This window comes from Arvicanthis niloticus, chromosome 6 (genome assembly GCF_011762505.2).
Source record: "Arvicanthis niloticus isolate mArvNil1 chromosome 6, mArvNil1.pat.X, whole genome shotgun sequence".
NCBI lineage: Eukaryota > Metazoa > Chordata > Mammalia > Rodentia > Muridae > Arvicanthis > Arvicanthis niloticus.
Window position 1 is genome coordinate 48,928,516 of NC_047663.1, and position 26,936 is coordinate 48,955,451.

The 26,936-nt window shown below is 48.2% G+C and overlaps 1 protein-coding gene across 6 annotated transcripts in view; it reads left to right on the forward strand.

The window, feature by feature from the left end:
• Nucleotides 1-112: 112 nt before the first annotated feature.
• The window catches only part of Spns3 (SPNS lysolipid transporter 3, sphingosine-1-phosphate (putative)), a 51,043-nt gene continuing 24,219 nt past the window's right edge, over nucleotides 113-26,936 (forward strand). For 2 of the 6 annotated variants that reach the window (XM_034506636.2, XM_076936381.1), the window contains exons 1-8: nucleotides 121-487; nucleotides 3,974-4,039; nucleotides 9,507-9,643; nucleotides 10,728-10,879; nucleotides 11,531-11,597; nucleotides 12,780-12,928; nucleotides 13,416-13,568; nucleotides 18,118-18,307. In XM_034506636.2, coding sequence (XP_034362527.1) covers nucleotides 220-487; nucleotides 3,974-4,039; nucleotides 9,507-9,643; nucleotides 10,728-10,879; nucleotides 11,531-11,597; nucleotides 12,780-12,928; nucleotides 13,416-13,568; nucleotides 18,118-18,307 — 1,182 coding nt within the window. In that variant the 5' untranslated portion in view covers nucleotides 121-219. Of the gene's footprint in view, nucleotides 488-3,973; nucleotides 4,040-9,506; nucleotides 9,644-10,727; nucleotides 10,880-11,530; nucleotides 11,598-12,779; nucleotides 12,929-13,415; nucleotides 13,569-18,117; nucleotides 18,308-26,936 lie in introns of all 6 variants that reach the window. The other 4 variants (XM_076936380.1, XM_076936383.1, XM_076936382.1 and 1 more) reach the window with 4 other exon arrangements.

Here is a 26,936-nt window from a genome sequence, read left to right on the forward strand (position 1 = left end):
TGCTGTGGCCATAGGCTGGATTGAGGGACCATAGAGTTATCCAATCACCAATGCAAGACCCTGTCCCCCAGCAGGGCGAGGAGGCCAGAGAGTGATGAAACCCCACCAGTGTGGCTTCACTGTGCTCAGGAGGAACCAGCGATAAGGTGTCAGTTAAAGGGGCAGTCTTCTGAGGTTGAGAGGCTGGGAGCCCACAGCAAGTGACTTGGTGCCAAGCTGATGCAGCTTTGTTCGGCACCCATTCTGACAGAGAAGTTGCAGCTGGCACTTCTGGGGATGTTCACAGAGCGTATCAAACCTCAGACAGGAGGGCCGCAGAGCCAGAGCCTGAGCCCAGCTGGGCAGTATGGGGCCTTGGCTTCAGGTACCCGTTTGCCTTCCTCCACATCTGCCTCCTGGAGCCTGCCCCGCTGGAGAGCATACCTGGCTGCAGGTGTTCTCTGTTACATCAACCTTCTGAACTACATGAATTGGTTCATCATCCCAGGTGAGGATGGGAGGGGCACCCTGGGGCAGTATCTTCAGCTATCCCCATTCTACAAGTCCACAACTGTGTGTCCTTGGTGGCTTTCTTCCCAACCCTTTCTTCTCTAGCAGCGCATCTCTGGTGGTTTCACCCCAGTGAGTGGTCTCCAGCCTCTCCTGAATGGTCTCAAGCCAGAATGGGGCGCAGTGTGTGTGGGGGCAGGGGTGTTAGTAAGTAGATGGGGCTGTGCTCTGCAGCAAAGGCACTGGGTTGAGGATGGAGCTGCAGGCAAGGTTATGGAGGGCAGAGCAGCTTGGCCCAGCTCCCAAGTGAGAATGGCTCTTCCTGCACTGTTTCTGGGGCAGCCGGCTGCTGGCCTACCTTGCACAGTTTGCCTTCCTTCTTGTAGGAAACAGGGTACAACCTACTTCTGTGTTCTGTCTCTCACTACACACTCCTTTGTGACTGGGCTCCACTTGCTTTTTCTCATCTGGTCACCCATTCATTCCTTCACCAGTTCATACTCAGCCTTTTCCTTAAAAAAAAAAAAAAAAAAAAAACAGTGTGTATGCATGTGTGTACACACATGAGTGTGTGTATATGTGTGTGTATGTGTGTGTGCCTGTGTGTGCGTGCTTCTCCACCTTTTTTTGAGCTTCAGAGAATGAACTGAGGTTTCCAAGCTTGTTCAGCAAGCGCCTTCACAAGCTGAGCCATCTTACCAGCCCTCATTTCTTTTTTGAGGCAGGGCCTCATGTAGCTCAGGCTAGACTCAAACTTGCTATGTAACTGAGGATAATCGTGCACTACTGATATGCCTGCCTTCACCTTCTTAGGGCTAGGATTACAGGCTTGCCACCACAATGGTTTATGAAGTTCTAGGGATTGAACCCAGGGTTCTTGTGCATGTTGGGAAACTATTAACTGACCGATATCCCCAGCCTCTTCTCTTTGTTTGGTTTTGAGACAAGGTCTTAAGTAAGTTCAGGTTGGTTTTGAATTCACTGTGGAGTTGAAAATTATCTTGAACTCCCAATTTTCCGGCCTCTGTCTCCTAAGTGCTGAGATTAAGTGCTGAGTGTGACACCATGCCTAGACGACCTTCCATCATCTACTTGTTCTAGGTTGAGCACTCTGAGCAGGAGCACTGTCAGTGGGAGCACTGTGAGTGGGAGCATCGTGAGCACGTGTCTCTGGTAGGACCCAGGAGAAACTTAAATGAGTAGTTTCTACTGCAGGGATAACTGACTTATGGGGCACAGAGAGATGCTTACCAATAACAACCATGCAAGGCAGCGAGGCAGCTGGTGGTGCAGATGAGGGAGCTCAGGCAGGCTGGGAAGCCTAGTGAATAGCTGCCACTGCTGGCCATGACCAAAGCCTCAATGTTGGGCCATCAGTTATGTATTTAGAGCAGCCGGAGCCTCTGTGGAATGAATGGGAGTCTGGGGTCTGCAGCCATTACCAGAGCAGGGCTGTATCTTGAGGAACTCAGAGGAGCACAGAACATGTGCCCAGTTTAGTCTGAAGGGAGACAGAGTAGGGTAGGTGCCAGCAGGGCAGACGGATAAATGACTGCACAATTCATACACGGGGAGCATTTGGTGTCAGAGATGACTGGAAGAGTGGGGATCAGAGACATGTCAGTCAAGGCAAATGAGTGTACTGATCAGAAGGGTCAAGAGGGGGAGAAAGTGGGAAATAATCCTCCAGAGAGCATTTGGTGCAAGATCACAGGCTTTTTGTTTGTTTGTTTGTTTGTTTCGAGACAGGATTTCTCTGTGTAGTCCTGGCTGTCCTGGACTCACTCTGTAGACCAGGCTGGCCTCGAACTCAGAAATTCACCTGCCTCTGCCTCTGCCTCTGCCTCTGCCTCCTAAGTGCTGGAATTAAAGGCGTGCGCCAACACTGCCCGGCATCACAGGCTTTTTGAATGCCAACCTGGGAGCTTCTAATTTCTGGTCCAGGCAATGAGGAAGCATGGGAGAAAACTTTAACTAGGTGAACACAATAGGCTTTGGGACCTTGAAAGATGCAGGATGAGCTGGGGAGGTCAGTTCAGAGGCTACCAAAGGGGATCAGGCTGAAGGTGAGGAGGCCAGAACCCGAGCATGGGCTGAGGACTTGGAGGAATGGGAGGGGAGAAAGGCACAGGGAAGCTGGGAAGTGCTAACTGTACAGCTTTCCGAGCCTTAGCTGTACCTATAGTTCTTTCTGATCTGGGGCCCCCAGCAGGGTTGTCAGACCCTGAGACCTGTCTGCCCACATCACTTCCCCCTTTGGACTTCCATTGTCTGTGGTCACTGTGGAGAATGGAGACTTGGAGAACTGAAACCGTGTGGGGACTCTTGGTGACTGTTGGGGCCAGGCAGTGATGTAGTAGCTAAGATTCTCCTGTGGAAACAACACTCGACAAGACCAGGGTTGTAGAGACTGGGAGCTAAGAGACTGGCTTCATTCATCCTTGCCCTTGGGTTACCCACAAGGTTGACAAGGTCACAGGACCCAGGTCAAGGGGACTCTTTTCTAAAAATAGGAACGAGTGCCCTCAGAGGACTTTGAGGAAGCTGTTTTTCTTGTTAACTCACGTTGCATATTTTCCTATTTCTCCAATGACACCATCTGGTGTCATTAAAAGATGAAAAAGGACTGAGGGTGTAACTCAGTGCTTGTTCAGCATGCATGGAGGCCTGGGTTCCAGCCCCAGCACCGCATAAAACCAGTGTAGTGGCACACACCTGTAATCCCAGTGCTTGGGATAGTCTGGAGGATTGGCAGTTCAAGGTCATCTTTGGCTACATAGAGAGTTTAAAGCCAACTTGGGCTATGTGAGGTTTGGTTTTGTTTTTTTCTCCTCAATATGATAATTGTTTAAGGCAAAAAAAGATGTACAGATGTGTGTGTTTGTATGCTATGGTGACTGGGCTCAAACAGGGTAAACATACTCTCCTACCCGGTGCCTTTCTTTCTTTGATCTTCGTTCTCTGGCTGCTAGATATCAGTGGATGAATGTAGGGCTTCTTGTGGGAGGGGCAGGCTGAAGGGACCCGTGTGGGGACATTTTTTCCCTTCCGGGATGCTGGATGCAGGAGCTGCCTCTGTTAGAGCTCCAGTTCCTGTGACTCCCATTCAAGCTGGACAATCTTGGGCAGCTGGGGTCTATGTATCGGGACAGTAACGGTCCCCTCCCCCACTTTTGAATCAGGCTAGGGGAGTTGTGTAGCTTAGGCTGGCTTTGAAGTCTATGCTGGCCTCAAACTCCTGATCCTCCTGACCCCACCCCGATTGCCAAGTTTACAGGTATGCGCTACCACGCCTGGCTTGTGTGTGTTGATATGGGCGTGCTTCTGTCTTGTGTTTGGCTGCTGTTGCCGTGTGGTTGTACTTTGCCCCAGCTGTGATGCCCAATGTTCATCCAGGCCTGTCCCAGTCTCAGAAGAAGCAGCCTTGGAGGCCAGCTTGGGTGGGCTACTTTCCATCTCCATAACACTGTCCATCTGTCCCCAGGAGTGTTACTGGATGTCCAGGAGTATTTTCACATCAGTGACAGCCATGCTGGTTTGCTGCAGACAGGTAAGGAACCATTCTTGGACCCCGGAGCAAGGACCTTTTGTCATAGTCTGGTGGGTTCTGTGGCTGGCTCCAGCCCCTGAGTCTTTGGCAGGAAAGAGCTGAGGGTTGAACAGGCCCTGGGACTGGAGTCAGCTGCAGGATGCAGTTGAGGGAGACATGGTGGGGAAGGCTCTTGGGTGTTCCTGGTTCTTCTCCTGCTTGTAGCTCAGCTGAGTATTCCACAGAGAAACAAGAAATCCAAGCTTTTTCTCTCACAGAACTGAGAAATCTTACTAAAAGAATACTAATAGACAGGCAGATAGAAAGATCTTGATTCTCAGATGGCCTCAGAAGGGCCACAGAGAATATATTAATGCAGCTTCAGAGATCTCAAGTGGATGGTTTATGGGATCATTAAACATAAGCTAACCTTCCATGAAAGCTTGGGTGAGTGCTGGCCTATTTGTATGTACACAGACATACATGATCATAGCACATGATACCTCATGGTTACTGTGATCTTCTCTGTAACCTATCCCCCCACAAATACCCATTGTCACGCTGTTTTGCAGCAGGTTCTCAAACTAGGTACAGGGATAACCCCCCACACACACACACCTTCCAGGAACACTGGAAGACTTTCCATGGGCAGTGTGAACAGTCCTGAGAAACCTACTTCAGTCTGCCTGTCATTTTCCTAACAAGATCAATCTGGAACAAACCTGCGCCTGGAGGATGGTTCCCTTCCACCATTGTCTCCCACCCCTACCCTACTCCTGTACACTCATCTGTCCACTGTCTGAAGTGGGAAGAGGCACTGCATCCATGTGTTTCTCTCTGTTTAACTCAGGGTGCCACACAGAGGCGGTTGCCAAGGCTTCTGTAGGGAGGCCTGGGGTGCAGAGAGCACACTCACAGAAATGTTCTATGATCTTCCCACCAAGCCACTCACCCCTGGCAAGGAGCCAAGCCTTATCTAGCCAGCTCTGTTAGTGACCGTCTGCTACTTATCTATGCTATGAATTCAACTTCAGAAATGAGATCATGGTCTCTGAGATAGGTATTAACACCCTGCTTTTGATTGTAAAAAAGACAAGCCACTAGTTTCCTCACGGTCAGATTTGATGAGTTAGTTTGGCAAAGCAGGTTTTTATCTGAAGTTGAAGTAGTTAGAAAAAACAATTACATCCATGCTGACCATGCACAGACATTCCTCCTTTTTCTTAGCCCCGAAATGAAACATTGTGACAATAGCTTACGTAGATCTGTATTAGGTATCCTGAGGCATTTGGAGAAAAAATTTATTTATTTTTATTAAAATTGTTTGACTTTCCCACTTGGGTTTCATGGCTGGTCTTTCCTATAAACTGAACCCCATCTGCCCCTTAGAGTGCTTGATGGAAATATTGTTTACAAAAATGAAGTCTTCTCTCAGTATCTTCCAGGACCCCTCCTGCTGCTCAGTCTAAGAAGGCTCCAGAGTTCCAGACCAGTTTGGCCTACTTAATGAGTTCTAGGCCAACCAGTATTACATAGTGAGACAGATCCTGTCTAAAATAAAAAGGCATAGGGTCTGGGTGCAGTGGCTCATACCTTTAATCCAGGCACCCAGGAAGCAGAGGCAGGTGAGCTTAAGGCCAGCCTGGTGTACAGAGTGAGTTTTGGAACAGCCAGGACTATATACAGAGATCTTGTCTTTAAAAAATAAAAAGCATACTGTTTACAGCTCCCCTAGTACATATTCTTCTAAATTCAGGTCGTCTCCAAATGCCTCAGGATACCTAATACAGATCTACGTAAGCTATTGTCACAATGTTTCATTTCGGGGCTAAGAAAAAGGAGGAATGTCTGTGCATGGTCAGCATGGATGTAATTGTTTTTTCTAACTACTTCAACTTCAGATAAAAATGTTTTATTTATTTATTTTTATTAAAATTGTATTTATGTTTATTTGGTTTGCTTTCTGAGACAAAGTTTCACTATGTAGCATTGGCTGGCCTAGAACTCTCCATGTAGAGCAGGCTAGCCTGAAACTCACAGAGCTCCTCTTGCCTCTGCTCGTGGGTGCTGGGATTAGTAACAAGGCCACTATGTCTTGCTTTATTTATTTTTAAAGATTTATTATTATTTTATGGGTATGAATGTTCTGCTTACATATGTGTCTGTGTACTATGTATATGCTTGGTGCCTTTGGAGGTCAGGAGAAGGTCCTGGATCCTTGGAACTAGAGTTACAGACAGTTGTGAGCTGCCTGATGTGGATGCTGGGAACTGAACTTGGGTCCTCTGCAAGAACAAGTGCTTGTAACTCTGATCCATCTTTTGAAAAAATGTATTAATTTATTTATTTTGAGATAAGGTCTCATGTGACTCAGACCAACCTTGAACTCACTATACAGCCAAGAATTATCTTGAACTGGGAGATGGTGGTGTACACCTTTAATTCCAGCACTCAGGAGGCAAAGGCAGGTGGGTCTCCACATTCAAGACCAGCCTGGTCTACAGAGTGAGTTCCAGGACAGCCAGGGCTACACAGAGAAACCCTGTCTCAAGACAAAACAAAACAAAACAAAACAAAACAAAACAAAACAAAAGATCTTGAACTCTTTCTTGATCCATCTGCTTCTAGTTCTCCAAGCTGAGGCTACAGATGTGTACCTGTCACACCTGACTACTAAAAATGTTTTAAATGTCAGCTTGAAGCATATGAAGGATTAAGTGGTTCTAGAGGGAACGAAAGCAACACAGATTTATAATAACATCAGTGAATTGGAACTGGTGGCACATACTTGAGGAGGCAGAGGCAGATGGATCTCCATGAGTTCCAGGCCAGCCTGGCTACATAGTGGGCTCCAAGCCAAACAGGGTTGCACAGGGAGACTCTGTCTCTAACAGAAGAAAACAAATAAAACATCATCAGGAGTACTGGGGGTGGTGTATGGGGGTGGTGTAAGGGGAATGGTGTATGGTGGTGTAAGGGGAATGGTGTATGGTGGTGGTATGTGGGGATGGTGTATGTGGGTTGGTGTATGGGGATGATGTAAGGGAATGGTGTATAGTGGTGGTATGTGGGGGTGGTGTATACTCCAATCCCTAGGAGTCAGAGTCAGGAGAAAGAGTCAAGGTTATTGTCAGCTACATAGGAAGAAAGAGGCTATACGGGCCTCAGACCTTGTCTCAAAAAAAAAAAAAAAATCAGAGAGATACCATTTGTTTTTATTAGACGACAAAAATGAAATTCTCGTTCATATCAAGTGGTGGCAAGAGTTCTAGCATGCACTTTTATGCAAGTGTAAATTGATATAGCCTTTCTGGAGCCCTATTTTGAAAGTAGCTGTTAAAATTTTAAGCACCATCGACATCAGAGATCACTCTCTGTGGAGTATTAGGTTGAACCATATTAAATTGCTGGTTTTATAGGTCAAAAGTGGCCTAATTTCCACAATCACATATTGCTTAACCAAGTTCTACAGCAGGACATGGGAGAGTGGGAGGGACTAGGACCTGAGCTGGGCCTTCATTAGGCTCAGGAAATGTCAATGACCTATGACTGGTGACTAGAGACCCAGTGTTAGAGTCATTCTCTAAAGTCTTGGCCTTTTGATGGTAGATAAGGTGAAGGGGGAGGGTGGGGTGGGGTTATAGGCCTCTATTTGCCTACCTGTTAGCTCTCCCAACCTGGAGACCAGGACTCACCATCCTCCGAGAGAGGAGGAGATTTCATTTTAAATACAAAAGTCATGCTTGAGTTTATCCATGTACCGCAATGCTGGGCAAATCCGGAGCCAGGTCTTTATTCTCATAGAAGAGCAAACACAGCATAATAAGTGCCTTGCTTAGTTTTAGCCTTTACAAATACTGTTCTATGCTGGAATGATGGTTCATCGGTTAAAAGCATTGGCTGCTCTTCCAGAGGACACAGGTTGTATCCCCAGAACACAACATGGGTAGCTCATGGCCATCTGTAACTTCAGTTCCAGGGGATCCTATACCTTCTTTTGGCCTCCAAGGGCATTGCATACATGAGATACACATGCATGCATGCAAGGAAAATAATACAAGTTTTAGAAATTTAAGAGAAACATTTTGTCTTAGTTAGGGTTTTACTGTTGTGAACAGAGACCATGACCAAGGCAACTCTTATAAGGACAACATTTAATTGGGGCTGCCTTACAGGTTTAGAGGTTCTGTCCATTATCAAGACGGGAACATGGCAGCATCCAGGCAAGCATGGTGCAGGAGGAGCTGAGAGTTCTACATCTTAGTTCTATATTTGAAGTGCTACCAGAATACTGACTTACAGGCAACTAGGACTAGGGTATTAAAGCCCATGCCCACAGTGACACACTTACTCCAACAAGGCCACATTTTCTAATAGTGCCACTCCCTGGGCCAAGCATATACAAATCATAACACATTTTTATTACATTTAGTGTGTGCATGTGTGTGTGTGCGTGTGTGTGTGTGCGTGTGTGTGTGCGTGCGTGCGTGCGTGCGTGTGTGTGTGTGTGTGTGTGTGCATAAGATACTGTGTTTAGAGTCAGAGCACAGTTTGCAGTTGCTTTTGTCCCTTCATGCTTAGGCCTTGGGGATCGACCTCAGGTCTTTAGGCATCTCATCCCTTGTTTTTGTGTTTTTGAGACAAGGTAATTCAGGTTGCCCCTGAGCTTTTGGTCCTTTTGTCTCAGCTTCCTGAGTCCTGGAATTTCAAGCGTGCACCACATCTGCCTTGATGTGGTACAGAAGGGCTGGAGATGTAGTTTTCTTGGTAGGGTGCTTGCATAGGATGTACAAAGCCCCAGGTTCTATCCCCAGCATTGCCTAAAACCAGGGTGTGGTGATACACCTGTAGCACCAGTGATCAGGAGGTAGAGATGGGAGAATTAGAAACTCAAGTTGGCCCGATAGCAAGTTCAAGGCCATCTGAAAGTACAGGAGATCTTGGTTTAAACACAGGTGTTGGTGTAGAGACTAGTGCATGTACATCAGCTCTTTCCCCAGCCTCCTGCACCATCTCTGGTTTGTAGTCCATGTGCTTGTTTCAGGCTCCCCCTCTGCTGGTCCAAGGGGTTGACATCTCTATCCTCTTGCAGCAGATTTGTGAATCAGGTCAGCTCTCATACCCAACCTCACAGAAGCCATGCAAATCCAGAAGGCTGGCATTCACTCTCTGCTGGTGGCTCTACAATCCTTTTATGCAGACTGAGGGAGAATGTCAGCTTCCTAAGACATGCTCAGAGGCCACACAGCAAAATGAGGCAGAGCTGAGATTTGGTCCATGCCCAGTGCCATACACTCTGGGCTGTGGATTGTATAATGGACCAGGAATATAAGACTTAACTTTTTATCTCTTCCTTCTTTTGTTCTGGGCCCATTGCCAAGGTGCCAGCTTGTGGCATCTGTGCCAGGCCTCTTCCTTGGGCCAGCAGGGCTGTGTGCCCAGCCACCCTCTTGGAGGTTCCAGGCTGCCTCTTGTGTGTTTCCTTCAGTGTTCATCAGCTGCCTGCTGGTGTCTGCACCTGTGTTTGGCTACCTGGGTGACCGATACAGCCGCAAGGCCATACTGAGCATCGGGATCCTGCTGTGGTCAGGGGCTGGCCTCTCCAGCTCCTTCATCTCCTACCAGGTAGGGTCCACATCCCTGCCCAGTCCCTGGGACCCTCCTCATCTGCTTCCTTCCTGATCCAGCTGTCTCAGAGCTTCCTTCTGGCCCAAGCCAGCTCAGGGATTGTACTGCCTGCCAGGGCCAGGAGGGGAGGAGCTGTGTTACAGGCTCTAAGTCTGAGTAGGGAGGCTAGTAGACATGCTTTGTCTTTGTTTTAATTTTTCTGAGACAGGGTCTCTCTATGTAGCACTGGCTATCCTGGAATACACTATGTACACCAAGCTGGTCTCGAACTCGCAGAGATCTGCCTGCTTCTGCCTCCCGAGTGCTGGATTAAAGGCGTGTGTCACTATGCCCAGCTGTTGTTTTTGAGACAGTGTCTCGCTGTGTAGCTCTGGCTGGGTTAGTGTCTTCAAATAGAAGAAGCTGGTCTTGAACTAACAGAAATCTGCTTGTCTCTACCTTCCAAGTGCTGAAATCAAAGGCATGAGGCATGTATCACCATGCCCACCCAGCCCTTTAGATGTTTTTCTTTCTTTTTTCTTCTTCCTTCCTTCCTTTCTTTCCTTCCTTCTTTCTCTCTCTCTCTCTCTCTCTCTCTCTCTCTCTCTCTCTCTCTCTCTCTTTCTTTCTTTCCTTCTCTCTCTCTCTCTCTCTCTCTCTCTCTCTCTCTTTCTCTCTTTCCTTCTTTCTTTCTTTTTTGGAGGCAGAGTTTCTCTGCGTAGCTCTGGCTGTCCTGGAGTGCTTATGATTAAAGGCATATACCACTATATCCAACCTGTTTGACTTTCTTAACTGATGGCTTTTTGGCCCTCCATTTCACTTCCCACTTTGGTGGGCTCTGTGGGGGCTGGGGGAGGTTGGTGTAATAGGTATTGTCTTAGGAAGGGCTTCCCTATGGTCTGGGCAAGCAGTGGCTATAAACACCAGTAGGGTTACCCATGTGATTTTGGGAATCTGGAGTTGGGAGTAGAGGGACACTTGAAGTCCTGGTTTGTGCCTCCTTCCCTATGGGCCTTTGTCATGAGGTCTTTTCAGAGCCCCTGGCCCCTCATCCCATGGGAAATCTCTGGATCTCACCATGGTCTTGTGCTGGTTTATCCAGTATTCCTGGCTCTTCTTCCTGTCCCGGGGGATCATGGGTACCGGTGCAGCCAGCTATTCCACCATTGCACCCACTGTTCTGGGTGACCTCTTTGTGAAGGACCAGCGGACCCGTGCACTGACTGTCTTTTACATCTTCATCCCTGTTGGAAGGTTGGTATCACTCCTGGACCCACTTCCCAAAGAGGTAAACTGAGGCTGAAGGAATCAGAACAGGGGCTGTGCTGGGCATAGGAGAGATCAAACCAGGAGGGCTGGGATCTGAATTCCACCATTGCTCTTTCCTTCCCTATCACTGTCTCTGAGCCTGTTTCCTTGGCTGTATACATGGGGACAGTGCTGCCACTTGATGGGCTAGGGGAGGTTAGCGTTGATGACTATGCTCCAGAATCTCAGTACACTCCCAGAAGCGGTGAGAAGAGGCAGTGTGGTCCAATAGAAAGGGCAGCTCTGGGAGATCAGTGAGGAAGTGTGCTTTATAGCCCTGCAGGGAGACTCCTGAGCTCTGACTCTCTTTTCCTGAACCTGACTGAATCTGGGCTGGGCTTTGGACACTAGGAGTGGAGGTGGTGGTGGGATGTGCAGATCCTTATATGGAGCGAATGGCAAAGGGCCTGGGCTAGGAGCCAGAGGTCACTAGGGGTCAGACTGAGGGCAACATAAAACTGAGCTTTTCTCAGGGAATGGGTTCAGAGGCTGAAGAGAGCTGTCTCCCTGGGCAGGGGAGCCAGTTCCTTGCAATCAGACTGCCTTGGACCCTGCCTTCCATCCCTCACTACTGTCTCTCTTGCCCTGCTGTTGCAGTGGACTGGGCTATGTGCTGGGGTCAACTGTGGCGGAGCTGACAGGGAACTGGCGTTGGGCCCTCCGAGTGAGTTTCACTTCCTTTTTATCCCTACGCTTGCCCCCCCTGGGCCGACTGGGACTTTCCAGTCTCCTGTGGCCTTAGCCACTTGGCATAGTACCTGGCGCCATGGGGGGTGGGGGGTGGGGGGTGTTGGCTGCTGTCAGATTGGGGCCTCATGGGAAACATGGGCTATGGAAATTGTGACCTTGAGGTCACATTCCAGCTGCTCAGTTGGCTGGCTGTGTGGCCTCAAACGAATGGCCTCCTTGCTTCGGCCTCAGCTTCCCTCGCTGGAAAGGTTAAAGCTACCTATAGACTCTTAAGGATTATTTGGGCAAGAAGGAGAAAGTTCTAGACTAGGCAGGGCCTTAAGGATTGTCATCTGGGGAGACTTGGAAGTGGGGTCATGACAACTGGGAACATTTCTGGGCAGCCCTTGGTTTGTGGCTCTTGTTAGAACAGGGATATGGGGGCTGGAGAGATGGCTCAGCGGTTAAAGGCTAGGCACACAACCACAAATATAAGAGTTTGGTTCTCAGCACCGACGGCTGTCTCTCCAGCCACACACACACAAAACAAACAAACAAACAAACAAACCCACAAACAAACAAACAAACAAAAAACCCCAGGGATATGGATTGCTCAGAAGAGGAAGGAACTGGGTGGTAGAGGGGCCTGGAGCTTGGTCCTGCATGCAGATCTCTTCTGAACTGTCATGGAAGGCAGAGACAGAAGCTTGGAGCAGAAAAAGGCTTCAAGGAATCTGGCCTGATTTGCCTTGAACAGGAGCTTTCTCATGTTCTGAGCTGTTTGAAGCTTCCCCAGACTATGTAGTGAGATCCGTATTGTATGGGTAGGGGTGCCAGGAGAGGCTGGCAGGGTGGAACTGGTGTGGCCAATGGAAGCATGAGCCAAGAAAAGGGCTTGTGGTCTGAGCTCCCAGTTTCAACCATCTTAGGCTCCCTGCTCCCAGTAGAGAGTGTGTACTGGGCAGGAGGACAATAATTGAGTACCAAGAAAATGACACTGATTAGAGAGGCTATACTGTCTCTATAAGGGTAAGGGCAAGCATTATGGACAGCTCTACATATAGCCAGCACCTGGGAGCCAAGGCTAGACTAGAGTTCGGACCCTGTGGCCAGTCATCTCCCGTCTCCTAGGCTGTGGTAGATTTTGGTCCTGAGCTCCATGGCCTTCCTTTCCTAGATCATGCCCTGCTTGGATGCCACGGCCTTGGCTCTGCTCATCTTGCTGGTTCCAGACATACCCCGAGGAGCAGCTGAGAAACAGGGAGAAGGGGCTGTGAGGACTCCGAGGAGCAGCTGGTGTGAGGATGTCAGATACTTGGGGAGAAAGTAAGTATCCCTGACCTCTGTTGCAAGTCCCAAGAAACCCGTCTGGCCCAACGACTCCAACCTCCATCTCTGACTCTAGGCTCGTCTCATCGTTCATGAGCTCCACTCTCTGACTGAAATGCCCCTTTGTGACTTGGTCCCCTCTGGATGTGGTAGAAGTGTGGCTGAGAACAGGACAGGCTGTGTGAGCCTGGCGCCGTGTTCATTTACCCAGTGGATATATTTTTCCAGCCCCTCCTGCCTCCCAAGGCTGCTGGAGTTTGTTGACTACCCCTTCAAGCTCCACGAGAGCAGCATCAGCTCCTGTCTCAGGTCTCGAAGGGAAGCAGGCTTCACTGTGCTCTCAGGCCTCATGAATCACTGCAGCATGGAACATGAGGGCAGCTTGGATCGTTAGGAAGGCTGGATCCTGCATGCCTGGGGCAGTGGTCAGGCACTTGCAGTCCTGGCTGTATCTTGATCTCAGCCAGGACACTTTCTCTTGCAGCTGGAGTTTTGTGTTTTCAACCCTTGGAGTGACAGCCATAGCCTTTGTGACTGGAGCTCTGGGCTTCTGGGCACCCAAATTTCTGTTTGAAGCTCGCGTGGTCCATGGCCTGCAGCTTCCCTGCTTCCAAGAACAGTGCAACAGCCAGGACAGGTGAGGATGGGCTGGAGGGCACTGGCCTGGTTCTTGGGGCAGTTCTCAGAAGTTCTCAGAAGGCTGTGAGCCTGGGCTCAGTCTTTTAGGCAATCTGTGAAGACGACTGAGCTTTGGACCCAAGAGCAGGCTTAAGGGATGATAGGAATCTTAGGTGATTACTCTTTGCCCTTCAAGGAGCCCCAAGTATCTTCTGTGAGAGCACCCCATTTTGCAGATTGTAAACTGAGGCACTGGGAAGATGTATCTGGCTTAGGGATGTTTGGGATGTGTTCTAGACACCCAGGAGAGTTGCTGGTAGATGGAAGGGGTCTCACTCTCTCTTAGAGGTGTCACTTCACTTCCTGCTTGGCCATACACCTCCTTTATCCCTACCACCTCTTGCCAGGTTGGGTGCCCAGGTCTGTGGGTCTGGGCTGGGGATGTGACTCAGGAGTAGAGAGCTTTCCTAGAGTGCGTGAGGCCCTGCATTCGATTCCAGAATTGCACAAGGTCAGCACGGTGGCTCAGGCCTATAAGCCTAGCACTTGGGAGGAGGAGGCAAGAAGATCAGGAATTTCAAGGGTGAAGCCTACAAGATGGCTCAGTGGGTAAAGGCACGTGCCATCAAGACTGATGACCTGGAAACCTACAGAGTGGAAGAAGAGAACTGACTCCCGCAAGTTGTCCCCTGACCTTCACTTGTGTACTATGGCTACACACACACATACATACATACATACATACATACATACACATACATGTACACAGACACATATACATACATGCTTATGATATATAAGGCTCAAGGTCATATTCAGAGATATAGGGAGTATGAGGCTAGCATGAGGCAAAACACACACACACAAGACAGAAAGAAAGAAAGAAAGAAAGAAAGAAAGAAAGAAAGAAAGAAAGAAAGAAAGAGAAAAGAGAAGAAAAGAAAAGAAAAGGGCATTTGAACTGATAAGAGTACATGCTCTGGGTTCCAGACCCAGTACTTTAAAAAAAAAAAAAGCCCAATTAAAAAACCCAGAAACAGCCGGGCAGTGGTGGCGCATGCCTTTAATCCCAGCACTTGGGAGGCAGAGGCAGCCTGATCTCTGAGTTCGAGGCCAGCCTGGTCTACAGAGAGAGTTCCAGGACAACCAAGGCTACACAGGGAAACTGTGTCTCAAAAACCAAAAACCAAAAGCCCAGAAATTAGTTTGGTTGTGACTTTGGAGGTGGAACTTCCAGTGGGCCCAAATCAAGGTGTCTGCAGGGTCACAGTCCCTTAGAGTACTGTGGAGCTTTGGCTCGCCTCGGTCATTGTGGTTGGTAGCCTTTCTTGGCCACAGCTTTCTAACCTCTGCTTTTAAGGTCGCACATGATATATCCTCTTCTTCCTGGGCTGGGGGTCACCCTAGTGACTACTTTCAGGGCTTACCTGACTAAGGGAGGGTGGTCATTCCAGGCTAGGTCCTAATGTCTGCAAAGTGTGTTCTTCCCTAGATGGGTCCAGAGATTGGAGTATCTTGTGAAGTTATCATTTTAGCCCATGGAGATTGGTAGGAAATCCTTGTGTTGGGGTGACTACAACTGCCTTGATTGGGATCAGCCTCAGATGCACGTGAGGGAGTGGCTGTGTCTTAGCTTGCCCTGTTGATGTGGAAACACATATCCAAAAGCATCTTGGGGAAAGAAAGTGTTTACTTCCTCTTCCACTTCCTTGTCACAGTCCATCATTGAAGGAAGTCAGGGTGAGAATGTGAGCAAGAATCGGGAGGCAGGAACTGAAGCAGATTTACGGAGGATGCTGGTTACTGCTTCCCGTGGCTTGCTCTGCCTGCCTTCTTATATAACCAGGATCCTTAATCAAGAAAATGCCAGAGGCTGGAGGAACGGCTCAGTGTTTAAGAACACTTGCTGCTCTTACAGAGAATCTGGGCTTGGTTCCTAGCAGCTCACAACTGTCTTTAGTTCAAGCCCCTAGGGATCCAGCGCCCTCTTCTGGCCTCCATGGTTACCACTGTACATACATATGTACACAGGTACACACACACACACACACACACACACACACACAAATACATAATCCAGGAGTGGTAGTGTATGCCTTTAATCCAGTACTTGGAGGGCAGATTTTTGTGACTTTGAGACCAACCTGGTCGACATAGTGAGTTCCAGGACACCCAGAGTTACATAGTGAGACCTTGCTGCATAGGGAAGGCACACTCATCAGTTCCCAGCTTGTGGGATAGACGGCCTATGTAGATGGCTCGTGAGGCTGATTGGCAGGGCTACTACCCTCCACTTGCTGATGTCCAGGCTTGCATGCTTACATTCGTTTCAAAATTTATTTACTTTAAATATTGTTACAATGGCTGGAGAGATGGCCCAGTGGTCAACAGCACTGGATGCTATTCCAGAGGACCTGAGTTTGATTCCCAACACCCACATGGTGGCTCATAATAGTCTGTAACTCTAGTACCACACCCATACCCATAAGATACAAATAAAATAAACTAGTTATTGTGTGTGTGCGCGCACGTGCATGTATGTGTTTTCATATGTGTGTGGAGACTGGAGAACAACTTGCTGCAATCATTTCTCTTCTTCTGTCTTGCGAGTCATGGGATCAAACTTAGATTACTAGGCTTGGCAGCAAGTCCCTCCCCACCTGCAGGGCCATCTTGCCAGCCCACATGTCACATTCTTTCCCTGAGTGTGGGTGTATGTGTGTATATGGAGGCCAATAGTTAACCTGAGTGTCACAGCTCAGGAGCTGTCCACCTTGATTTCTAGGCTGGCCTGGCTGGCCCGAAAGCCTCACTGATCTGCCCATCTCTGCCTTCCCAGTGCTGGGATTATAAAAGCATGACATCATGTCTGTCATGTATGCTGATGCTAAGAATTGAACTCAGGTCTTTGTGCTTGAGTAGCAAAGCACTTAGATGACTGAGCCATCCTCCTTAGCCCCCATGGAGGTAATAGTTGGGCCCTGGCCATTTCACATAACTGTAATTTTTGTGTTTGAGAAAGGACATGGCTGGGGAAGACAGATGTGTGTTGGGGCCACAGAGCTCCAGAGAACAGTGCAGAGCAAGGCAGAGAGGCTGGTCAGAAATCCAGGAGACTGGCTCAGAGACTCCTGTCATTTGTGCAATGGGGTTGAGGGACAGAGAGGAGGCTACAGTGGTCAGCAAGACCAGTCCCTTGGGGCCATCATGTTGGCCAGGGGCCTGTAAAGAGAACAACAGAGAACCACGGAGGGCCTGGGAGAGCTTGGTTGGATTTAGCTGTCAGTCCGCACCAGTCACTGTCTCAGTGAGACCTCGGACCTCCTTTAACAAGAGCTTAAATGGAGTAGGAGGACGGTGGTGTCTGTGCATAACCTGGCTCTGTATCTAGTGGCTGTCTGATACTGGCCTTCTCCTTTCTCAGCCTTGTGTCTGTCTGTCTGAGAATTCCGGGAGGGAGTCGAAGAGTTCCTTTACTTAACACATATTACATGTGTTCTCTGCTCTGTGATCCCAGCACAGAGAGCAAGCAGAAAACCAAACCTGGTCATCACTTTTGAGGAATCTTCAGGGTGTGAATGGTAGATAGTGCTACAGGGACCTATGGAAACAAAACAGTCAGCCGGGGAACAGGGGATGGTGTCCCCAGTGAGGGGGTATTTGTGAGAGTTGTGTGGATTGAGTAAGAGTTTAGAAAGTTTAGAATAAAGCAAACAAGAAAACAAGAAAGCAACCTCAGAGTGTTCCAGATGCACAGATGAAAGAATGCATACATGTAGGGGGCAGGGGAGAAAAGAGCAGAGCTGGGGCCCCAGGACCAGGGAGTTGGGTCCAGATCTCTGGGTGTTTGAGAACAGTGAGGGGATTTGGTCAGAGAGTGGTTAGGAACACAGTCCATCATGTCTTAAGAAGCCCTTTCTGAGAGCCTGTGTAGACAGAGAATCTTCATCAGAGCCAGATGGTGTTGAAGTGGGTTCAAGAGAGGGTGTGAGAGGTAATGCTGTTGGGGATACTTGGAAGGGATGTGGAGTCAGGGTGCAGACGGATGGGATTCAACAGGTGAATGTGCAGGCATGGTGGTGTACACCTTTGATCCCAACATTCAGGAGGCAGAGGCAAGTGGATCTCTGTGAGTTAGGGGCCAGCCTGGTCTACAAAGTGAGTTCCAGGCTAGCCAAGGCATAGCAAAAGCCTATCTCAAACAAACAACACACAAACAAATCCCCAAATTAACAACAAAAATGATGAATGTGTGTAATGCCCAGACAAGAGCTATGAATCATGGGAGTCAGTACATACCAGTCATCTAAGCATTGAGTATGGGTGGGGCCCTAGAATTAAGATTTCTGAGTGGGGCCTCTGGAGTGGTGAGAGAAAGAGAGAAGGCCATTGCGAATGTTCCCGGGTGGAGGTTCCTACAAGGTTAATGGGCCTCAGCTTTCTAGTTACAGTTCTGGGCTTGTCTCCTGCTGCGTGGTACCAGATCATGTAACTGGGTTAGGTAAGCTGGCCCAGAAGCAGCGATGGGATGCAGGTCTGACCCGGTCCTCTCTGCTCTTTCCTATCAGCCTGATTTTTGGGGCACTGACCGTGGCAACTGGTGTTATTGGTGTCATGCTGGGGGCAGAGGCTTCAAGAAAGTACAAGAAGGTGAACCCCAGGGCTGAGCCCCTCATCTGTGCTTCTAGTCTGTTTGCTACAGCTCCCTGCCTCTACCTGGCTCTCATCTTGGCCTCACGGACCCTCCTGGCCTCCTATGTAAGTGAGGTCCCCCCCCTGGGAGTGGGTGGGATACAGGTGCACACTAACTGTGTCTTTGTGTTATATGCACTGGCCACTCCTTTTAGACTATCTGTCTATCCCCATTTCCCAGTAAGTACACAGAGGCCCATAGAGAGCTCCCTAGCAAACAGGCAGGAACTAGATTCTATCTCAAGCTCCTTTCAGGCTCTGGATTGAGTCCCTCTGGACTCCTGGCTGACAGTCTGGATAGAGATAAGCGTAGTTGTCCTAGGATGTGTTGTGAACCTAGGTAGGTGGAGGAATGTTCCCCAAATTCCAGATGTGAAAGTTTGGTCATGGCTGGTGCAGACCTTGCCTGAAAGACAATTATGGCCAACATAAGCTTTCCAGATCCTGGTCCCCATTTCAGCCCCTTCTGTGTCCCACATTCTGCCTGGGATTTTGCTAGTGTCTGACATCTTTCTCTTCCTGCAGTCAGAGTTCACCTCCTCCAAAGTATCTCCAGACTATGAAGCATCCTGTCCCAATTCACTGTTCCTGCCCTCCTACGCCATCCCTGTCCTGCCAAGTGGGAAGGGCTTGCTATTTCTGATAATACCAGCTTCAACCCTGGGTGCTGGACACAGTACCCTTGTCCATAGGCATCAGGGCCCCCGAGCTGTCTAGACTTAGAGAGTAAATTGGTGATGATTTTACTGTCCTCTAGCCAGTGCTAGTGACTGTTGTGGCCAGTCACATCTGAGGACTAAAAAGCCTGGTTCCACTTAAATCACAGCTTCGGCTCTGCCTCTGAATCTGAATCTGTTATCTAGATCCAAAAAATTGCCCTGAAGAGAAGACCCCTGGTGGTGCTCAAGTTCCTTGTCACATTTCATGTCCTTTGCATGGATGCCACTTCTCCCCATGAGTCTGACTCCTACAGGCCTGAGTAGGTGAAAGATGGCAGAAACAGACCAGAGTCACCTGGGAGTGAACTGTTTGCTGTCATTGCTTTCCAAGTGACAGGTGCCCGGGTGCTAGGCTTGGGAAAACCACTTTTGTGTTTTTCAAGTGGGCTCTGACCTTGCTTAATTGCTTGAGGCAGGTGTGACCTCTCTAGCAGGACATGTCTGGCCTATAGGCCATGCTTGGGCACCCTCATGACCTTCACGATTCCCCTGCAAGCTGTCGTTTTAACCCACCTGGTCTCTCTCCTTTTCCTACACTGCACTCTGCACCCTCTAACAGTCCACCCCAAGACTTCCCCAGGAGGATTCAGACCCCAGAGCCCATACTTCCTAATGCCAACTAACATGGCGGGACAGCAGGGGCCCTTGAGGTGGCCTTAGGTTAGGAGAGTTTGAGCAGGTATTCTGCCAAGGAGAAAGGTTTCTTTCTGTCCTCATTTAAGAAAGGGTCTCTCTCTCTCTCTTCCTCTCTTCCTCTCTCTCTCTCTCTCTCTCTCTCTCTCTCTCTCTCTCACACACACACACACATACACACACACACACACACACACAAGTCTAGAGAGAAGGCTCAGCAATTAAGAGCACTGGCTATTTCTGGAGGACTTGGTTTAATTCCCAGCTCCCACATGGTGGCTCGTAATCAACTGTAACTCCGCACACAGGGGATTGGCCTCCTAGGCCACCAACGTGCACATGGTGCACACACATGCAGACAAAACACCCCTATTCATAAAATAAATACATTTATTAAAAGAAAGAAAAAAAAGGTAAATACTCCAGGCATGATGTGGAGCCTGCTCCTGGGCACACTGGCTGGCAGATGGTAAAAAGATGTTCCTTTTCTGTTGCCAAGGCCTTAAGGTGCACCTGGGCCCTCTTCAGGGCTTCTATTTATGTGATGAAGCACTGTGACCAAAAACAACATGGGGAGGAAAAGCTTTATTTCACTAACACTTCCACATCACAGTTCAGCATGGAAGGAAGTCAGGGCAGGAACTGAAGCAGAGGAGGGACCTGGAGGCAGGAGCTGATGCGGAAGCCATGGCGGGATGCTGCTTCTGGCTTGTTCTCAGGCCTTGTTCAGCCTGCTTTCTTATAGAACCCAGGACCAGGGGTGTCCTTACCCACAGTGGGCCCTCCCCCATCAATCACTAAATAAGAAAATGCCTGACAGGATTATCTACAGCTGGGCCTCGTGGAGGCATTTTCTCAGCTGAAGTTTCCTCCTCTCAGATGCCTTGTGTCAAGGTGACATAAAACTAGCCAGCACAGGGGGGATGTTCTGTGAACTTTCTGGAGACTGGAGGAGGCCTGACATCCCTCTCACAGGTGCACCTGACACTGAATAATCCCCTTGACACAGTTGTGGGAAGGGTTTTCTCATCCCACCTAACAGACCAGAAAACTGAGGCCCAGAGAAAGCAACAAAGAATAAAACAGAAAAATGCTTGCCTTACGCCTGGATATGTCACAGCGGTGTCCTTGTCATTCTGTGGAAGAGAAGCATCTAGCTAGGTACATGCTGGACACCAATAGGGGTGTTTATGCTTACTGTCTAGGTGAAGTAGGGTGGTAGGGACTGTCCCTTCTATTGGTGAGAGTTGATGAGACTCACAGAGACTAAGAGTTCAAGGAGACAGAGGCCCGGGTGAATGGGGGCCCTGCTAGAGGCATGCTCCTGCATCAGCCAGTTTTGCTTATGCTCATGCCTTCTTTAGCTCTGGCAGGCTGCTTCTTGGCTATGTTTTGGGGACACAGATGTTCCCTATCCTGCACTCTGGCAGACTTCAGAGCTTCATGTCTTATCTAAAAGGGACACTGTGACTCAGCTGATAAAGCCAGCTGAGAGAACCCTAAGTCTTCTCCAGGCCTGTCCTGGTTGAGTGTGGAGGGGCAGGAAGGTGCTCAAAGCAAGGAGACATCCATCGTGCAGTGCTAGAAGCAGCTTGGCTGTCAGGATGCTCTGTGGACTGAATCTCCATGATCAGATTCCAGCCCTCATTCTCCACATCTTTGTGCTGCTGCCCTTGGGCCTACCAGAAGTTCTGACCTAAGATACAAACTGAGGCTCTACCCTTCCCTGTCCTCATTCATGAAGCCCTTTCTACCCAGTCCTACCAGTCCTGCCCATTTCTCCCCTCCTCCCATCAGCCTACTAGCTTTCCCCAGGACTGTCCTCCATGATAGCCAATTCTCTTGCTGCATCCTTGCTGTAATCCATTCATTCAATATGGTCTGGGAAGCTTCTAGATGCCATAAGCCTTGTCAGCTTTAAAGCTTTGCATACCTCTCTGGTTCTCTGAAAGAAGGCCCAGCTCTTCATCCTGGCATTTAAAGCTGCACATGAACTGCCTCCACAGCCTCATCGGCACCTCCTCCTCTGCACTTTGACCCTTCCTGATTCCTAGAGCATGCCCAGTGGATGCCCTTTCAGTCTGTTCATCTTTTGTCCATATGTCTAAATCCTTCTTGGCCTCTAGGGCAGAGTCAGTTTAGCACTGTCTTCTTGGAGCTTTCTCTTATTAGTGGTCTGGCCCTCTACTCACAGACTTACTGCTCTGATATCCCCCCCACCCCCTTCTCCTTGGATACATACTTTATGTAGCTCTGGCTGGCCATGAGCTCAGAGATCTGCCTGCTTCTACCTCCTAATCGCTGGGATTGAAGGTGTGTGCCACCACACCCAGTTTGATTCTGACACTCTCACAGCCCCAGCTTGTGAATTCTAGCTCTGGCTCCTTCCCTTCTCAGCACTCCAGCCCCAAGTACATGGCCAGGAATGTGGGAGTAAGATGGGAGTCTTCACTGCTTGCTGAAAGAGCAGTTTGAAGTAAGTTGTTTGTATCCATTTACTTATCCCAGCCTAGTAAGTGTTGGCCATTGGCTTCCTAGTCCAAATGCTACAGTTGTAGCCACGATAGAATGGCTCAAATATCTCTGTCCCAAGGAAATTTACATTTTAGTGGGGAGAAACAAACTACAAGCAAGATACATGAGGAGAAGCAGGGCATAGTGCAGCTGTCTTTAAATCACGGCATTCAGGAGACGGAGACAGGAGTTCTAGGCCAGGCTGGGCTGTATACCAAGACCCCATCTCAAAGCAGGCAAGTAAACACACAGATACCTAAGTAAAACTTTTACACCATTTCAGGTGATGACAAATACATAGAAAAATCTAGAGTGGAGAAGGGAGATAGTGAGAGTGGCTGTGGATGAGAGAAGACTCCTGTTTTATACAGAGGCCAGGAGGTTCACTGAGAAGGTGCTGTGCCGCGTCTCCTCTTTTCCTTCTCCTTGTAGTTGCCAAGAATAGAGTAGTAATCATGTAGATATTTGGGAGAAAAGAGTTCTAGGAGTAGGAAATAGCCAACTACAAAGGACCTGAGCCAGGGGTGTATCTGGAGGGTCTGAGGAAAGGCAAGGAGCAGATCTTCATTAGCATAGAGTGGGAAGTGAGCGCAGAGAGGCGGGTGGGGCCCTCGGACATCAGGTGGGATTTTACACTTAGGGATGGAGACCATCAGGAGGCTGTGCCTTTGTGTCCGTTCCTCTAGTGTTACTATGATGGACAGTTAGCTGTTTAGCCAGCCTCGCACTCCTGGGGTGTATTCGCCTATGGTCACAGTGTATACTCACTGCCTCTGTTGCTGAATGTGACTTGGTAGTAGTCTGCTGAGGATTTCTGTATCTGTATGGATAGGGTGTTGGGGTGTTAGGGATGTATGTATTTGCACTGGTGTTTTTGTGGTGCATAGGGCCATGGCCTCAGGAGGACCTAGCAAGGGTTTCTCTCTTTTTTTTGTGTTTTTGCAGCGCAGGAAAGATCTGTGTTAATTTGCCTTGAAACATTTTGGTAGAATTCATCAGTGACACCATCTGGTTCTGGGCTTTTGTTGGGGGGAGGTTTTTGATTATGGACTCAATATTTACTTGTTGAAGGTCAGTTCAGATGTTCCTGTTTCTTTTTTGGCTGAGTTTTGCTACTTTTACTAATTTTTGTTTACTAAAATTTTACTAGTTTAACTAATTTTTAAATTATTTGTGAGATTATATTATTCCATCATTTCCACTTTTACCATGTGTTTGTTCTTAAATGCATAAATATATAACCTGCTTAGTCTGCATAACATTTTGTATACACACACACACACACACACACACACACACACACACGTTTTCTGGGATGGCCATTTGGTATTGGATAAGGAATTGGTGTGGTCTTCCCTGGGGATAACCATTTCTCCTGCTGGCAGCATTTCTTAGCTGTTTGTAGCTCTTTGTGGAGGGTTGAGGCCTGCGAGCTTTCCCTGTGCACCTTAGTATGCCTAATGTGTCCTTGTGTCATGCTCAGGCAGCCATGTTGGTGAGCCATGTTTCTGACATTCTGACTTCCTAGGAGACATAGTCTAATGGTAAACTCCCTGATCCTCCGGCTTGTGTACTCAGTCTGCCTGCTTTTTCACAAGGCTCCCTGAGCCTTAGGTGCAGGAGTCGTGTTGTGAGTGTATCACTTGGGACTGGGCTCCGTAACTCTGCATTTTTGATTGGTTGTGGTTTTCTGTAATGGTTTTGTTTAGAGAAATACTTTTCATTTTGTTTCTAGGATTTTTTTTTTGTAATTAGTCTAGATTAATCTAATTCTTGTTATATAAGTGCCCATAGTATTTCCTTGTAATCCTTTTGATTTCTGTGAGAGTGGTATCAGTGTCCTTTCACTCTTGATTTTGGTAAGCTGAGCATTCTTTCCTTTTTTTTTCTGTGTCAGTTTAAAGGTTTGTTGCTTTTGCTTTTTCTTTCTTTCTTTCCTTTTAAAAAAACATATATGTGTTTTATGTGTGTATGTATATGGGCATGCATGCCAGTGTGTGTGTGTGTGTGTGTGTACTGATGAATCCATGTACATAAGTGGATATATTTTAGTCAATGAGTTGTATGTATGTATGTATGTATGTATGCTCTTGCATGTGTGCAATGCTATACACACATATAACTTGGTTGAATATATATTGAACATACATATTGAGTTATGTTAATTTATGTGCACCTTGTGTCCTTCTGTACTGTCTGTCTACCTGTCTGTGCCTGAGTATCAGGGATTGCAGATGATTGCGTGGGGTATGTGTGCCTGTGTATATGGCTGAACATAGCTTTTCTCTCATTTTAGTTGCTGTAACTACGTTGCGTGGGAAGAAGGAGTTTTTGGCAGTACAGTGTGTCTGCTCCCAAATTGGTAGAGACCAAGTTTTCCTGTGTTCCATGGAAATGAAGTTTCCTGCGCATATAAAGTCTAGTTTGGGCCTCTGTTCAGGCCCTGTGGGCTACCTGCAGGTGTGAGGGCTCCATCTCCTATCCTTAGGGCCGCTTGGCAAGGGAAGTGGACTTCCCGGCCGGTAATTAGGATCCAGACACATTCGCAGCAGGTCTTGGCTCACACCCCTTCCTTGGCCCTCTTCCCAGAGCTGCTGCCCTTCAGAGGAGAAGGGGTTTGTCCCTTAGAGGAGGACTGAGCCTGCTGCAGGGGCTCAACCTTTGCTAACCTGTTGGCTGGAGGATATGGCTGGATGTTGACAGTCCCACTTTTGGTGGGCTTTGTGTTCAGGATGAAGCAGCCAGAGTTTGGCATGGTAAAGAGTGTACCCTGGGGAATCCGAAAGACCAGGCTATCATGTCTGCTTTTATACTTCCTAGTTGTATGACCTGAGGCAAGATATTGACCTTGTGAACCTCAGTCTTCTCAGCAGTAAAATGGGAGGCTACTTACCTGTAGACTCACTGAAGAGGTAAATGAACTTTTGAGCTTGTTGTAGTTACTATGGTTACGTAATAAAACTTGGCCACTCAAAACAACGAAAGCATTTGTTTTGCTCAGATTTTTCAGTTAGGCAAGATTCGGTTGGAGGCAGGAAGGGTGACATCGTGTTTTCTATCAACATCAAGTAGGCAGATGGGGGGGGGGCTGGATCCCGGAAGCCAAGCTGTCTGGCAGTTGATGAGAACTTAGCTGGAGTACCTGCCCAGGCCTTCTCTGTGTAGCCTGGGCTCCCCCACAACATTGTGGTCAGATCCCAGGCACTAGCAGCCAGGGACAGCTAGCTAGGTGAAGCCATCCTGCCTCATGTAATTGATTCTGGAGGTTACTTTGAAAGTGATATTTTCTCTTGAACTCTAACTTGTTGCTCAAAATAGCAGACTGGAGAAATAGATTTATTTCGATTAATGAGTATGTGTGTGAGTATATGCTGTGTGTGTGTGAGTATATGCTGTGTGTGTGTGAGTATATGCTGTGTGTGTGTGAGTATATGCTGTGTGTGTGTGTGTGAGTATATGCTGTGTGTGTGTGTGTGAGTATATGCTGTGTGTGTGTGTGTGAGTATATGCTGTGTGTGTGTGTGAGTATATGCTGTGTGTGTGTGTGTGTGAGTATATGCTGTGTGTGTGTGAGTATATGCTGTGTGTGTGTGTGTGAGTATATGCTGTGTGTGTGTGAGTATATGCTGTGTGTGTGTGTGTGAGTATATGCTGTGTGTGTGTGTGTGTGAGTATATGCTGTGTGTGTGTGAGTATATGCTGTGTGTGTGTGTGTGTGTGAGTATATGCTGTGTGTGTGTGTGTGAGTATATGCTGTGTGTTTGGATGCCTGGGAAGGGCAGAAAAGGGTGTCAATTTTCCCGAAGTTGCAGTTACAGGTATTTGGGAGCTGTCCAGTGTGGGTTTGGAGAACCGAACTTGGTTCTTTTGAAAGCTCAGCTGGTGTTCTTAACTGCTGAGTCATCTTTCTAGATCCCTAGAGTCTGTCCTTTGATGAGAGGATCAAGGACCTGAAAGAACATATGATGACAAGATATTATCATCTTTGGAAAATACAATTGGTTACTGTGGCTCAGGTCTTCTTGTCTCCAACCCTCTGTGTCCCTCTGAGGTTTCACCTCGAAGGGACGCGTGTCTGTGCATACAGATGGAAAGCCCACTGGGTACGAGTCTCTAGCTCCACTCTGTTCTCAACATCTCCCAGGTAAGGAGTTTAGAGTTCAAGTTTTACCTTCAACCAAACCTGGGCTTCCTGAACTGAGGGAATGTATTTTCTGATGTGTCCGAGATCTCAAGGGGTAGATCTGAGGCCAGAAGGAGCAGCAAGGACCCCTGTCCCCATCAAATATGTCCCAGTATGTCCTGTATGTTCTACACCATTCTAAACACTGGGGGGATTGTATTAAACAAAGTAGCACACAATCTACGTGGAGTGAAATAAATATATATCAGAGGAGGATGCATTCTGTGGGGATAACAGAAGAGAATAAGACATAGGATGAGGGTTCAAGGAGCCAGGGGATACAGGACCCTCACTATGTTGAATGCTTCAGTACTGACCAGAAGCAAGTGAAGGGCAGAACCATGTGGTAGTGGGAAAGAGCAATGTGTGGAGGGAGAACAGCAGATGTTCAGACTTCAGGGAAGAGAGAGTGACTGGTGGGAATCAAGGAAAGGTGCCTAGGATGGGGTGAGCCAAGACAGGGTGGAGGAAATGTGTTCTGAGTAATGGCAACAGGAAGTGGGGGGATGCAAATGATGCAGGAACTTGTATCTACAATGACTTTGGTTTCAGATGTGAACTGAGGACCAGTGAATGTGTCCTGCATTCAAGCCAAGTGATCTAAGTAATGGTTTACAGTGAGTATCTCTTGTTGCCTAACACATCA